The sequence below is a fragment of the Rhinoderma darwinii genome, chromosome 9, assembly GCF_050947455.1.
Source record: "Rhinoderma darwinii isolate aRhiDar2 chromosome 9, aRhiDar2.hap1, whole genome shotgun sequence".
NCBI lineage: Eukaryota > Metazoa > Chordata > Amphibia > Anura > Rhinodermatidae > Rhinoderma > Rhinoderma darwinii.
In genome coordinates this window covers 94,046,030-94,059,548 of record NC_134695.1, presented here as the reverse complement: position 1 = coordinate 94,059,548, position 13,519 = coordinate 94,046,030, and the positions used below count along the sequence as shown (strand labels likewise).

At 46.0% G+C, this 13,519-nt stretch overlaps 1 protein-coding gene across 1 annotated transcript; it reads left to right on the top strand.

The window, feature by feature from the left end:
* Window positions 1–12,038: 12,038 nt before the first annotated feature.
* On the top strand, window positions 12,039–13,506 carry LOC142661218 (protein kinase C delta type-like). Its single transcript, XM_075838563.1, has one exon. It carries the CDS (start codon window positions 12,096–12,098, stop codon window positions 13,491–13,493), a length of 1,398 nt encoding a protein of 465 aa, XP_075694678.1. The 5' UTR covers window positions 12,039–12,095; the 3' UTR covers window positions 13,494–13,506.
* The last annotated feature ends 13 nt before the right edge of the window (window positions 13,507–13,519 follow it).

Here is a 13,519-nt window from a genome sequence, read left to right as displayed (position 1 = left end):
CCCACTTGTGTTTATTATCTGATGACGGATCTGTCAGGAAGAGAGAGTAAGCTTTTCTAAGCCCATCGCCATATTCCCTGTATTTCTGATATGTCTGTTTTTTTTTGTATGAGACATAACCGATGAGCCTCCCCCGCAGGACTGCTTTAGCTGTTTCCCAAAACAAGACCTGATCTGCTTTGTGGGCTGCATTCTCATTTTCATATTCCAGCCACCAACCTTTCAGGATGTCCTTAAATCCATCATCCGTTGTTAGAAAGGTTGGAAATCTCCACATAAAATCTCCTCCTTTTGGATAAGTATCGGCCAAAAGTAAACACACAGGGGTATGATCAGATATGATCAAGTCCGTAATGTCAGCCAGCTCTAGATTTTGCAATAAATGTGAGCTTAGAAAGATGTAGTCCAGTCTGGACCAAGAATTGTGGCATGCTGAATAATAAGTATATTCCCTGCCATCAGGATGTGTATGTCTCCAGCTATCTCGCAGTCCGCAGGAATCTCTTTATGCTGGCGTCTCCCTCCCCAGAGACGCTGGCACACACGGCACACACAATGGCACACACATGGCACACACGGCTGCAGCTCCCTTCTGAGTCCTGTAAAGTGCAAAGTTCCCCAGCCAATCCCTATACACCCTGGACTTTAAAAATTGTCATCTGTGCCGAGTATCGGCCAAATCATCTATCTAGGTAGTCTTGTCCTAGAGACTTATTGACTATAGTTTGACCAGCTGCTACGTCGGAGCGGCCTAGTCGGACCACATACCCCATAACCGTGACACCGGTGTGGAAGACAGCAGACGTGTTTTTCTAATCCTGTACAATCCCTTATAATTTCTAGTAAATAAATCTTAAAGAGTGACATTTCATAAAACTTTTGACATATAGTGACATCAGATAGAGATCAGCAGCGCTGGACAAATAAATTGGGTGGGTAATCGCCTCCTGGGTCACAGTCCATTGACCCTTCAAAAAAGAAAAAGGAAAGTGAGGCAGCACAACCAAATAAATGAAAAAATGACCCTGTTTAGTGTGATGCTTGAGAAAGGCTCACACTGAGCTAAAATGTATGTGGAATTAAACCGGATCATTTTTTCATCTATTTGGTTGTGCTGCCTCACTTTCCTTTTTCTATAGTGATATATCAGAAGTTTTGTAGATAGGAATTCTGGGTGCGGAGACCCCCACCAATCGCTAAAGTGAAGGGTATAAGGGCTCAACTGAGCGCTGTACCCCTTCTGCTGTAATGGTATAACTACAGCTATCCTCATAGAGGCAGGGTTAGCTGAAGCTTCTTCAGCTAACTGTCTTTCCGAGAAGAGCCGTTGTTATACCATTACAGCAGAAGGGGCACAGCCCTCAGACGAGCATATCTGCCTCTTCGTTTTAGAGATCGGTGGGGGTCTCAGCACCTGGACTACCACCGATTAAAATTTCTGACGTGTCACTTTGACATGTCAAAAGTTTTTGGAAATGACCGTTACTTTTTGATCAACAAAAATAATGACAAATATACAATATACAGCGCTGAGGAGTGTGTGCAGTGATCTGTCATGACAGGACACCAACAAAAACCGTGACCTCATAACAAAACTGCCAATCACACTGCAGTCTCCGCTACATTCAGCTGATCAGCAGTGAAAACAATAGGGGCAACAAAGCAAATCAATCAAGTTCATGAGCACTACAAGCCAGGTGTCATAGATGGAGACGCTGTTTTTAAATACGCTTAAAGCTAATTGTATTACTCAAAAAACATTCCTAATTGGAAAAATATGACCCCTTTCTATTTGTTTCATCCAAATACATGTACGCATTCATTGTTCAGACCCCACTTATACTGTAGATATGTTTATATATTCTATCTAGAAAAGTTTTGGTCAACTGCTGAAAGTTACAATAGCAGCAGTGACACCTAGAGGTAATTTTTTGCATTTTACAAAAACATTTAAAGGTAACAAGGATAGGACTGCTTTAGGAAATTACCTTGTCCCTGTGACTTCCCTGAAACAGGACTTCAAAAGAGTAATGCGGGTGGAGAAGTGTAAACTATTAGTCTTCCTGCCATTGGTGAGCAGCTGATGTCCAGTTGGCACTCCGGGGGCAATAGTTTCCACTAAGTCATCTACGTCAGAGCATCTGAGGCCATTATGATGGTGTTGGTCAATTTTTACAACCAGCTTTAGAGAAAAAAGAGCTGTAATCAGATTAGATGCCATCATAAATCTCTTCTATTTGTTAACTTTTTTGTGTTTTTTTTTTTACTAGTCGCCCAATTACTGCTCCTGTCGGCAGACTCCTAAGCAAATCCACATTAATATAAAGGCTGCAGTCACCCAGTCCTCAGGAAGGTGTGTGGCAGTGCCACACTCATTAGATATCGCTGCCTATAAATCAGGCGTATTACTTTTAATGATATTTTACAAAAATAGTTGATATGACACACCAAACCTGCACCTACAATATTAGTGACAAATCTGCTTTAAGTAACATTGCACTTGTTGACTTGCCCGTGGTATTTTGATTGTAACGATCATGATTTGATCACTATGGGTCTGGCAGCAGACGCACATTTCGCCAGCAGTGGAAATGTAGTACTAGATCAGGGGTTTCAAACTCGGCCGGGTAAGTGGGCCACATATAGAAAAAATGGGAAGTTGACGGGCCGTATTACTTTCAAATTTGATACAATACAAAATTATTGTTAATTAGTTATTTGAACTACTATAACACTATATTACTATAATAATACCACTAGGTTTAAAATTTGAGATATTTCTCCACGTGCTTATTTCAACAATCCAGTTTTCCAGTTTAAGTGTCGCTAAATGCAGGCGGCGGCTCAGTTAGCAGCGTTTGGAAGACACACATGTCAAGATTGGGCATCCCCCTTTTAGATAGTGCCACAGTGCCCTCTGTAGATGCTGCCACAGTGCCCTCTGTAGATGCTGCCACAGTGCCCTCTGTAGATGCTGCCACAGTGCCCTCTGTAGATGCTGCCACAGTGCCCTCTGTAGATGCTGCCAGAGCCCTCTGTAGATGCTGACACAGAGTCCTCTGTAGATGCTGCCACAGTGCCCTCTGTAGATGCTGACAGAGTCCTCTGTAGATGCTGACACAGAGCCCTATGTAGATGTTGCCACAGTGCCCTCTGTAGATAATGCAACAGTGTGCCCTTTGTAGATAATGCAACAGTGTGCCCTCTGTAGATAATGCAACACACCCCTAGATAATGCCAGTTTCCTCTGTAGATACTGCCACAGTGCCCTCTGTAGATTCTGCCACAGTGTCCTCTGTGGATGCTGCCACAGTTCCCTCTGTAGATGCTGCCACAGTGCCCTCCATAGATGCTGCCACAGTGTACTCCGTAGATGCTGCCACAGTGCTCTCCGTAGATGCTGACAGTGCCCTCCGTAGATGCTGCCACAGTGCCCTCCGTAGATGCTGCCACAGTGTCCTCTGTAGATGCTGCCACAGTGCCCTCTGTAGATGCTGCCACAGTGCCCTCCGTAGATGCTGCCACAGAGTCCTCTGTAGATGCTGCCACAGTGCCCTCTGTAGATGCTGACACAGAGCCCTCTGTAGATGCTGCCACAGTGCCCTCTGTAGATAATGCAACAGTGTGCCATTTGTAGATAATGCAACACACCCCTAGATAATGCCAGTTTCCTCTGTAGATACTGCCACAGTGCCCTCTGTAGATGCTGCCAGAGTGTCCTCTGTAGATAATGCAACAGTGTGCCCTCTGTAGATAATGTAACACACCCCTAGATAATGCCAGTTTCCTCTGTAGATACTGCCACAGTGCCCTCTGTAGATGCTGCCACAGTGTCCTCTGTAGATGCTGCCACAGTGCCCTCCATAGATGCTGCCACAGTGCCCTCCGTAGATGCTGCCAGTGCCCTCCGTAGATGCTGCCAGTGCCCTCCGTAGATGCTGCCAGTGCCCTCCGTAGATGCTGCCACAGTGCCCTCTGTAGATGCTGCCACAGTGCGCTCTGTAGATGCTGCCACAGTGCCCTCCGTAGATGCTGCCACAGTGCCCTCTGTAGATGCTGCCACAGTGCCCTCCGCATGATGCTGCCACAGTGATGTCAGGGGCTTGCCCAGAGCTGGAGTCCCGGAGCAGAGCCGCTTCTAGCACTCTGCCTGGGATTCCATCTCTGCTCCTGACATCACTGTCCATATATGGACAGAGATATCAGGGGCAACCCCAGAGCTGGAGTCCCGGGCAGAGCGGTAGGAGGCTCATCCTGGGACTCCAAATGTGCTCCTGAAATCACTGGGACTCCTGCTCTGGGGAAGCCCCTGACATCATTGTCGATGTATGGACAGCGATGTCAGAGGCCTCCCCAGTGTCCCAGAGCAGAGCCTATACTAGCGCTCTGCCTGGGACTCCGGCTCTGGGGAAGGCCCAGACATCGTGTGTCCAAACATGGACACCGATGTCAGGTAATTGCAGAGTCCCGGAGCAGAGCCTATAATAGCGCTCTGCCCGGGACTCCGGCTCTGGGGAAGCCCCAGACATCGCTGTTCATATGTGGACAGCGATGACAGGGAATTCCAGAGTCTCGGAGCAGAGCCTATACTAGCGGCTCTGTGTCCCGCGGGCCGCAGATGACAGCCCCAGGGGCCGTGTGCTTGAGACCCCTGTACTAGATAATACCCATTCAAATAAAGGGCGACCATCTAATACATGGCAGGGGCCAAGTCTTCCAGAGCTAAAGTTACTCTTGGTTGCGGCTCTCTGCTCTGGCTAATAGGATAGGAACACACGGGGCAGATACGCTTCGTAAAAGTACACAGTGTATCCATCCTAGAAAGCACAGGGAATTCCGCCCGAAAAACCACACCAAATTGTGGTGCTGTTTTTTGGGCGGCATGTGTGCTGCGAAAATACTGTAGCAATAATAAAAAAAAGTTTATACTTAACAACCGGGCAATGTCATGGAGACACGTCCCTCTGTTATGAGCTCAGCCCAGCCTCCTGGGCAGACACTGTAGTCCATGTGACCGCCTTTGATTAGCTGAAGCAGTCACATGTCAAAAAACTTCACCCCAGGAGGCCGGCCCTTAAGTAATCCTGCTTTTGGTTTGGTGCCGCAGGAGGAGCCGCTGTGGGGACCCTACAGGTCAGGATTCTGGGGGAAATGCTCCTTCCCAGGGGCTTAGGCCTGGTAGGAATTTCAGCCACGGCGGTGCCCGGCGGTTAGAGAGGATGGTCCTGGGATCGCGGTGTGCCCTGTCCATTGCTTGCGGGAATTTGGAATCAGTGTTGCTTCAACACGAAGACTGTACTTTTCTTTTGCGTTTCCAGTTTTGCTCTGTTTTTAAGAAGTGTTTGACTACGAGCGCCATTAGCCCTGGGAATTACGTTTCTCAATCCTTTCGGATAGGTGCAGCGACCGAAGCAGTGCGGTGGGGTTTGGATGGAACGGGTATCAGTCGGTGGGAATCGGCGCACTTTGGTTCGTATGTGTTCGCCAACACCTGCTGTGAATTTTCTCTCTTGCTGTGATGGGTGTACGTTACAGGTGGAATATCATGATTCTTTAAGGTTGAGGCATAATTGCTTCTGTATGTGTGTGAATATTTTCTTTTCAGGCCCACACCCGTGTTTGGTTTGGATATTAGGGCATTCCTACGTGTACTGGGGTGCTCTGCGGGCTGATATACGGCCGGACAGTCGCAAGCTCAGGATTCCTCAGGATAACGCAGTTCTTCACTGGCCGGGATTTTGAGGTATGCTGTGAAGACTGGTCTTGCCCGAGTTTCAGACATACGCGCAGTTTGACCGGGTACCAGATATCCTGGTCCTTCACGTTGGGGGGTAATAATTTGGGCCTGCGACCATTCTGTGAGCTTGTTAAGGATATAAAACATGATGTACTTTGTTTGTGGGCTTTGAATCCAGGACTAGTTACCGTGTGGTCCGACATTGTTCAAAGGCGACTTTGGCGACTTGCCCATTGTGTTGAACTGTTGAATAAGGCCAGAATAAAGGTTAACCGGGCCGTTTCCAGTTTTGTAGCTAGAAATGGCGGAATTTGTGTCAGACACAGGGATCTGGAGTCAGATGAAGGCGGTTTTTGGAGAGGGGATGGTGTGCATTTGAATGAGGTTGGAATGGACTTATGGTGGTTGGCAATTATGGAAGGGGTTGACAGGGCGGTTGTTGTTTGGAGGGACTCACAGGCTTGAGGTGGTCAAGGACTGTTTCGCTATGGCGGGGGGAGTCTTTGAAGTTGGTCAGTAAAAAGTGGTGGGGGGTTGCATCAGTGGTATGCCTCCCCCAAAATAATTTTGAGGGCTTCTTAGGGTGTTATCCCTTGGAAGTGGTTTTTGGTTAGAGCCATCTGCAGGGGTGCTCGGTGCCTCCGAGCCGAGTTACGGCTGGAAGTAAAAAAGTGGTGTGGGCAGATGGCTAACATAATTTATTTTTGCAATTACATTTTTTTATTTATTTTTCAAAAACAAACAATATGGAATATACTTTCAAGTACAACCATGTAAACAATCAGCGAAGGAGGTAGGTGAAGGGAAAAGCAAGGGGAGGGAAAAGGACAAAAGTACCTGAGCACAGAAATGTAGATATAAATCAGCATTCAATATCAGTGTAAAGGATCTGCCAGGCACAGCTTCTGTATCTACGCCCATAGGTAATCAGTCTGCACCTGCTTCTCTTTCTGTGAGACTGACTCCATCTTCCACCACTCAGGATGGCAGGCTTAGGAGTGGGAGAGCCTATCGCAGCCTGGCCAGACGGAGCTAGCTCCCGCCCTCTGCCTATTTATACCTGCCTTTCCTGTTCCTCCTTGCTTGTGATTATGTAATGATGGGGGTAGGGAAACAGACAAGTGAGCCCTAATCTACCCGCCACTCAGTCCCTGCCTACTTGCAACGACCTGCCCTAGGCGACGGGGTACAACTGGGCGACGGTCCCTACACTCAATAAGTGCACGACAGACATACAGACAAGGGAACACAGAACCTAAGGGAAACGGGGCAGTTGCCCATGGCAACACCGTGAGCAACAAGAGTAGTAAACGAGCCGAGTCAAACCAGGAGAGTACGAGGTGCCAGACGCAGAGCAGGAGAGTAGTGAACAAGCCGAGTCAAACCAGGAGAGCACGAGGTACCAAACGCAGAGCAGGAGAGTAGTCAGCAAGCCAGGGTCAATACGAAGCAGGGACAAATAGTTCAAGAAGCTGCAGCAGGGCCAGGAAACCAAGAGAGAAGAATCACAAGCAAGGAAGAACAGGAAAGGCAGGTATAAATAGACAGAGGGCGGGAGCTAGCTCCGTCTGGCCAGGCTGCGATAGGCTCTCCCACTCCTAAGCCTGCCATCCTGAGTGGTGGAAGAAGGAGTCAGTCTCACAGACATAGAAGCAGGTGCAGACTGATTACCTATGGGCGTAGATACAGAAGCTGTGCCTGGCAGATCCTTTACAATCAGTATCAGAGATCAAAAAGCAAAATTGGTTATAGTAGTTGACAATTAGGATCTTCCATAAAATCAGTATACAAAATATATATACGCTAACAAATATACCACGAGTTAACAGAAAATACTATGAAGATACCATAGCTTAAAAAATGGTCCATGGTGACCATAGAGCCATATTTTAATGACCTCCGGGGAATCTGGCACAATATAACTGCTCCTAAGAATGAGTCACTGCATTAATCACCTCCTGTTTCAAGTGGGTGATAGGTAATTTCCAATGCCGGGCAATAATCAGTCGTACGGCAAGTATTATATGGCTAATGACCACTACCAGATCTTTTGGGAGATGTTTCATTCCCAAGAAGCACAATGCCAAGGCTGGGTCTGGTGGAATCGAATGAGTAGTTACCGTATGCATCAAATTAAAGACCGATTCCCATAAAGGCCTAATTACCAGCCAGGACCACCGCAGATGGAGGTAGGTGCCTTTAAGAAAGCATTGTCTCCAACAAGTCTCAGGACAGGTATTATCTATTTGTGCAAATTTAACTGGTGTGAAATACCAACGAAGGAGCAGTTTTTGTGCTGTCTCCCAGTGATTAATACCATGAGACACCTTTTATTTTACCCAAGAGAGCGCACGTTTCCAATCAAGCATAGAAAATTGAGTATCAAAATCTCTCTCCCAGATAAGCATGCGTGAAGATTTGTAAAAAGTGAGGCCGGCTCAAAAAAGGAATTGGCTAACATAATTTTTAGCTTCAAGGACTTCCCGTTATTTATTCTTATTATTTATGCTATGCTTATAATGTTATGACCCCGATAGGGTCGGGTTTTGTGGTTTTGAATTCCATTATGGGAATTCTATGTTATTTAATGTTTTGAAAATATTGAATGAAAATTTATTTTCTGTACAATTTGAAACAATAAACGGCTAACAATAAAGTCCCCTTGTTTCTATTTAATCAGTAAGAGTTTAGGGAGTTTAACAAATGGTTGGGGTAACGTAATAGACGACTCTACTTACTCAAGTCATGTGAAGGAACTCGGCTACACATGGGTTTTCCTCACACGCCGGCCTGCATCACTCGAAAACAACATTCGGGCAGGAAGAGGACGTCTCTAAATAGACTCCAAGAAATCCAATCCCCTACGCTCGAGTGTAACTACAACATTGCTGCGTCCTGTGTCATCACAGGGCTCCCCAGCCACATGGTGCCCAGGATAAAATAACCCCACTGCCATGTTGCTGCATCGCCCAGTTATGACAACCGCCACCAACTTCCCCGATATAACAATATATATTAACATATATGAATATCTTCTAAGTTACTTATAAGCGGCCTAAAGACTTGACATAAAGAGAACAGTTACACTTATGGAGGCGAATTCTGCACCGTCTGAACACATAATAACTTTCTTGTATGGTCTTATCTCGGCCTAACTCATAGTCCTGTAAAAGAAACCGCACCAACATTTTCCTACTAAGGCGCAACACCAATATTTCTCTAAAAAGGGGAAAAAGCAACGCGCAACACTTCAAACATAGGGGTGTTACGTTCATACCTCACACCTGTGTGTGTATATATATTATATTTGCCAAGAGTCCCATATATTGCTGGGACTGTTCCTTTTTGTGCAGAATCCTGGCAAATAGTTGTCCCGGTAAAGCTTGCCACCCATGATGTAACCTGTGAGCTGTGTTCTGATCTATTGCGTCTATCTATATGGATCCAGTGTAAGTCACCCTGTCAATTACATGTACATTGCAGCTAAAGTACAGGTCGCTACTCCCGCTGGAACCATACCGTATATCAACGGTGAGTAAGCGCGGTAATGAGGGGGCACTTGTGTGTGTGTGAACCCTTAAAGGGAAGGTGTCACGAAAAAAAAATGTTTTATATGTTATTGCTTTTATTATGTCATTAAAGTACATTTTATTTATTTGGGTTTTTGTGTTGTACTTTTTTCTTTCTTTTACTTCTCTATGGGGCTGCCATTTTTGTTTTTTCATCTCTGTATGTGTCGATTGACGACACATACAGAGATGGAATACGGCACATACATCCCCATAGAGAATGCGAACGGGAGCCGTTCCATTCACTATAGTGCACGCCGTCTGTGTGGGAACGGCGCATGCGCCGCTCCCACACAGTCCAAAAGGAAGATCTTCGGCAGAGCGAAATCCGGCGCCATTTTCATGTGGACCGGAAGCCGCGGCCGGACAGTAAGATGACTACTTCCGGTCGCGGCTTCTGTCCATATGTTCAGAGGCAAGGACTAGGAGCGGAGGGAGCGGCGGGAGCGGCAGCGACAGGAGTAGGTAAGTTATGTTTGTGTATGTGATGTGTGTATTATGTTCGTGTTATACTGTGTGATTACCACTGTATATAATCCTCCTACACTGTGCATTCGCTCAAAAAATGGCGGCACACAGTGTAGGAGGTTTGAACATTCAACCACCTCCTTCTCCTGGCACTAGCCAGGATAAAGGAGGGGGGATTGTGTGAGGACGCTAGAGCGAGTGTGTCTTTTCCAATTTTGCAGCATAAAGCAATGAGGTTGCTTTACCACATGCCAATGCTGCAATTTTGAGAATTGCTCCCTCTAGTGACCAGCACATGGAAATGTTATAAATTAGAAGCTAATTTATAATATTTCCTGACTTGTGAAAAAATTAAAAAAATTAGAACAATGTGTAATCATTTATATACTAACAGTTTAACTAAAAAAATATATATATTGTTCTAGCGACACATTCCCTTTAAGGACTCCTGTGATTATTGTAGACTCGTCTCAACAAAGTTATCTTCATTGCATAAACTAGAGATGGGCGATTATGACCTTAATCAAAATCACAATTAATTGAACATGTAACCTCGATTACGATAAATTAATGATTATTTAGACTACACCTCTTTTACATGCCACGCCCCCTATTTGCATGCTATGCCATTGAATTAATATATATCCCCTGAGCCTGCTGTATACTACTGTATACAATATATCCTGACACTGCCCCCACATAGTAAATTGCCCCATAGTGCTCCCCACACATCATAATGCCCCATAGCTGCCCCCACACAGTATATTGCCCCTATAACTACCCCCACACACTATATTGCCCCCACACAGTTTAATGCCCCATAATGCTCCCCACACATTATATTGCCCCTATAGCTGCCCCCACACAGTATAATGCTCCATAGCTGCCCCCCACACGGTATAATGCCCCATAGCTGCCCCCACACGGTATAATGCCCTCATAACTGCGCCCACACAGTATAATGCCAATATAGCTGCCCTCCACACAGTATAAAGCCCCCCATAGCTGTCCCCTCGCAATATAATGCCCCACAGCTGCTCTCCACAGAGCCCCAATAGTGCCTAATAAAAATACTAATATGCATACTCACCTAACCCTGTCCCAACGCTGAGTGGAAGAGATCCATCTGCCCCTTCGGTCTGTGTGGCTCGGTGCAGACAGGTGCGATGACGTCACTGCCTTGTACCTGTCTGTGTCAAGCCGCTCACAGCTCAGTACAAATAGGCGGGTGGGAGGCAGAGACGTCTTCACACCTGTCTGCGCCGAGCAGCTCACAGCTTGGTACAGACAGGAGCGAGGCAGTGATGCCTGCTCTAACATTGGATTCAACTGTATCTGCGTCTTGAGGACACAGATAAACTTGAGACCGTGAAAAAAAACTGAACTGAAAAAACCTCAAAAATGCACAAGATACGCTGAATTAAAAAAAAATTCCTGATTAATTGCCCAGCCCTATACACTATATTCCCCGTATACTGTCATCACTGTATACACTGTCCTCACTGTCTGGACCTTAGAGTGAGGACAGTACAGTATATATAGTAAGGTCAGTATACTGGGAATATAAGGGAAAAAGATGTGTTGTCTGGTAAAACCCGCACCATGGCAAGCCAGGCCCCAGCAAAGCCCAACCTAATCTTCATAATCAAAGTGCCCCTGGAAAAACTATGTATATGTGGTGTGTGTGTATATGTGGTATATGTATCTATATATGTGATGTTTATGTGTGGTGTGTGTGTGTGTATATAGTGTGTAAATGGTGTGTGTGTATATCTAAAGATTTCAATGGGCGCCATGTAATGCTTTATTATTTACATAACATTAATCCGGTTTCCCAAATTTATCATTGGAATTGCTCAATAATTTGGAATTCCTAGTTTCCAGCCACGTCCCCGCAGTATACTGGCGATGTTTATGGCAGCCTGTGTTCGGCTACTGCCATGATGTGCTGATGGGAATTGCCAGTCACTAAGAGAACTCACTCTGTGGCTGCAGAAAGTGGTGAAGAATGTGTTATTGATGAACATGTTACAAGTTCCTTGTCATAAAAAACTAGTAGAAAGAAAGAGCCGTATGTCTCTTTAAATAAAATGTAAAGTACATTTACAAGGCCGTGACATCACTGCATTCTATAAACATGGGACACACCCAGCATATCTCTCATCTCATTGGATGTTCTACTATGACATTATTAATACTTATGACATCACGAAGCTATATAAACATGGAACACACCCACAACGTCTCTGACTCCATATTGGATACTGTCCTAGGAGAGCGCATTTTTACGAAATATTTCGTTGGGTTTTGGGGAATTGGGAATGGGGAACCTGAGTGAGACAGGTAGCAGAAGGAGTGAGTATAGCAGCACAACATCTGGCCGGACCATAGAGATACCCGCCCCGGCTGGGAGCAAGGGGTATGCCAAAAATGATAAGAAGCGGAAAAGGGAGAGTGTAGAGAGTGACAGAGGAAGACCAGATAAAAGAAGCAATAAAAGAGAACAAGAACACCATAAAAGCTTCTGCAAGGATCAACATGAGAGAGATGCAAAGGACGAGCTCTCAAGGCAGCTTCAGAGATCAAGTCACCATGGAGGCCTGTCCGGCAAAGGCCGAGTATATGCCGAGCGTCCAGCGAGAACAGGAGGTAAGCGAAAGATAGAAAGTGTGGAGAAGGAAGAGGAGGAGGAAAGGAAAAACAAAAAAAAATGTGAGGAGAATGAACCAGCCGAATTACCCTCTGTCATCGTGCCCCTTGGACTGTCACACTTCCGATTCCACCAGGAACTTGGTCGAGGGGCATTCGGGACAGTCCTCCTGGCATCACTCAAAAGCAAAAATACCACCGTGGCTGTCAAAGCCATTGCCAATACGAAGGTGGCGGCCGTACTCAGGGAGCAGAGAGTACTGCGACGAACATCTGGCAACCCGTATCTCTGCCATGCATACGCTGGATTCCAAACGCAAACTCATTGCTTCTTTGTGATGGAACATCTCACTGGCGGCGACCTGGAGCAGATGCTGGAGGCAACTGGACCCTTGGACTTAAGAACAACAACTATATGTACGGCAGAAATCATTTGTGGCATTCAGTACTTACATCAACTGGGGGTGATCCACAATGATTTAAAAACAAATAACATCATCATTGACCGCCAGGGCCACGTACGTATTTGTGATTTTGGAATGGCTGCAGAAAACATCTTTGGAGACCAAACGACCACTGGATGGGGTGGAACAATTTATTATATGGCACCAGAAATGTTAAGGAGAGACCCCTATGGCCTGGCTGTCGACTGGTGGGCGTTTGGTGTAATCCTCTATCGACTTTTTACCAACAAATATCCATTCAGCGGTGTCAAAACTAAAACCGAATATGTACTGAAAGTCCAATCGGATGAGCCCACCTACCCCAAGCAACTTACTAAAGAGGCAAAGGACATTCTCCAAAGGTTTTTCTGCAAGGACTGGCAACAGCGTCTAGGATGGCATGGAAATGTGCGGCAGCACCCATTTTATCGAGGAATTAACTGGGAGAAGATTGAGAACAAGACCGCAGAACCACCTTTCCTCCCGCGGTTGGGCCAAAACAACTACTCCGCCTTAAGCCAGCCCTTATCCTTGTCCTTCCTGAACACCCCAGAAAGAAACAACTCTCCACCTGATGCCAACCCCATCCAGGACTTCTCATTTGTTGACCCTGAGTGGTCCTTCTAAGCGGTCAGTGGTAACATCAGACCGCT

Coding starts and splice junctions, on each gene's coding strand:
- LOC142661218 (XM_075838563.1), top strand. CDS start 12,096: ATGGGGAACCTGAGTGAGACAGGTAGCAGAAGGAGTGAGTATAGCAGC.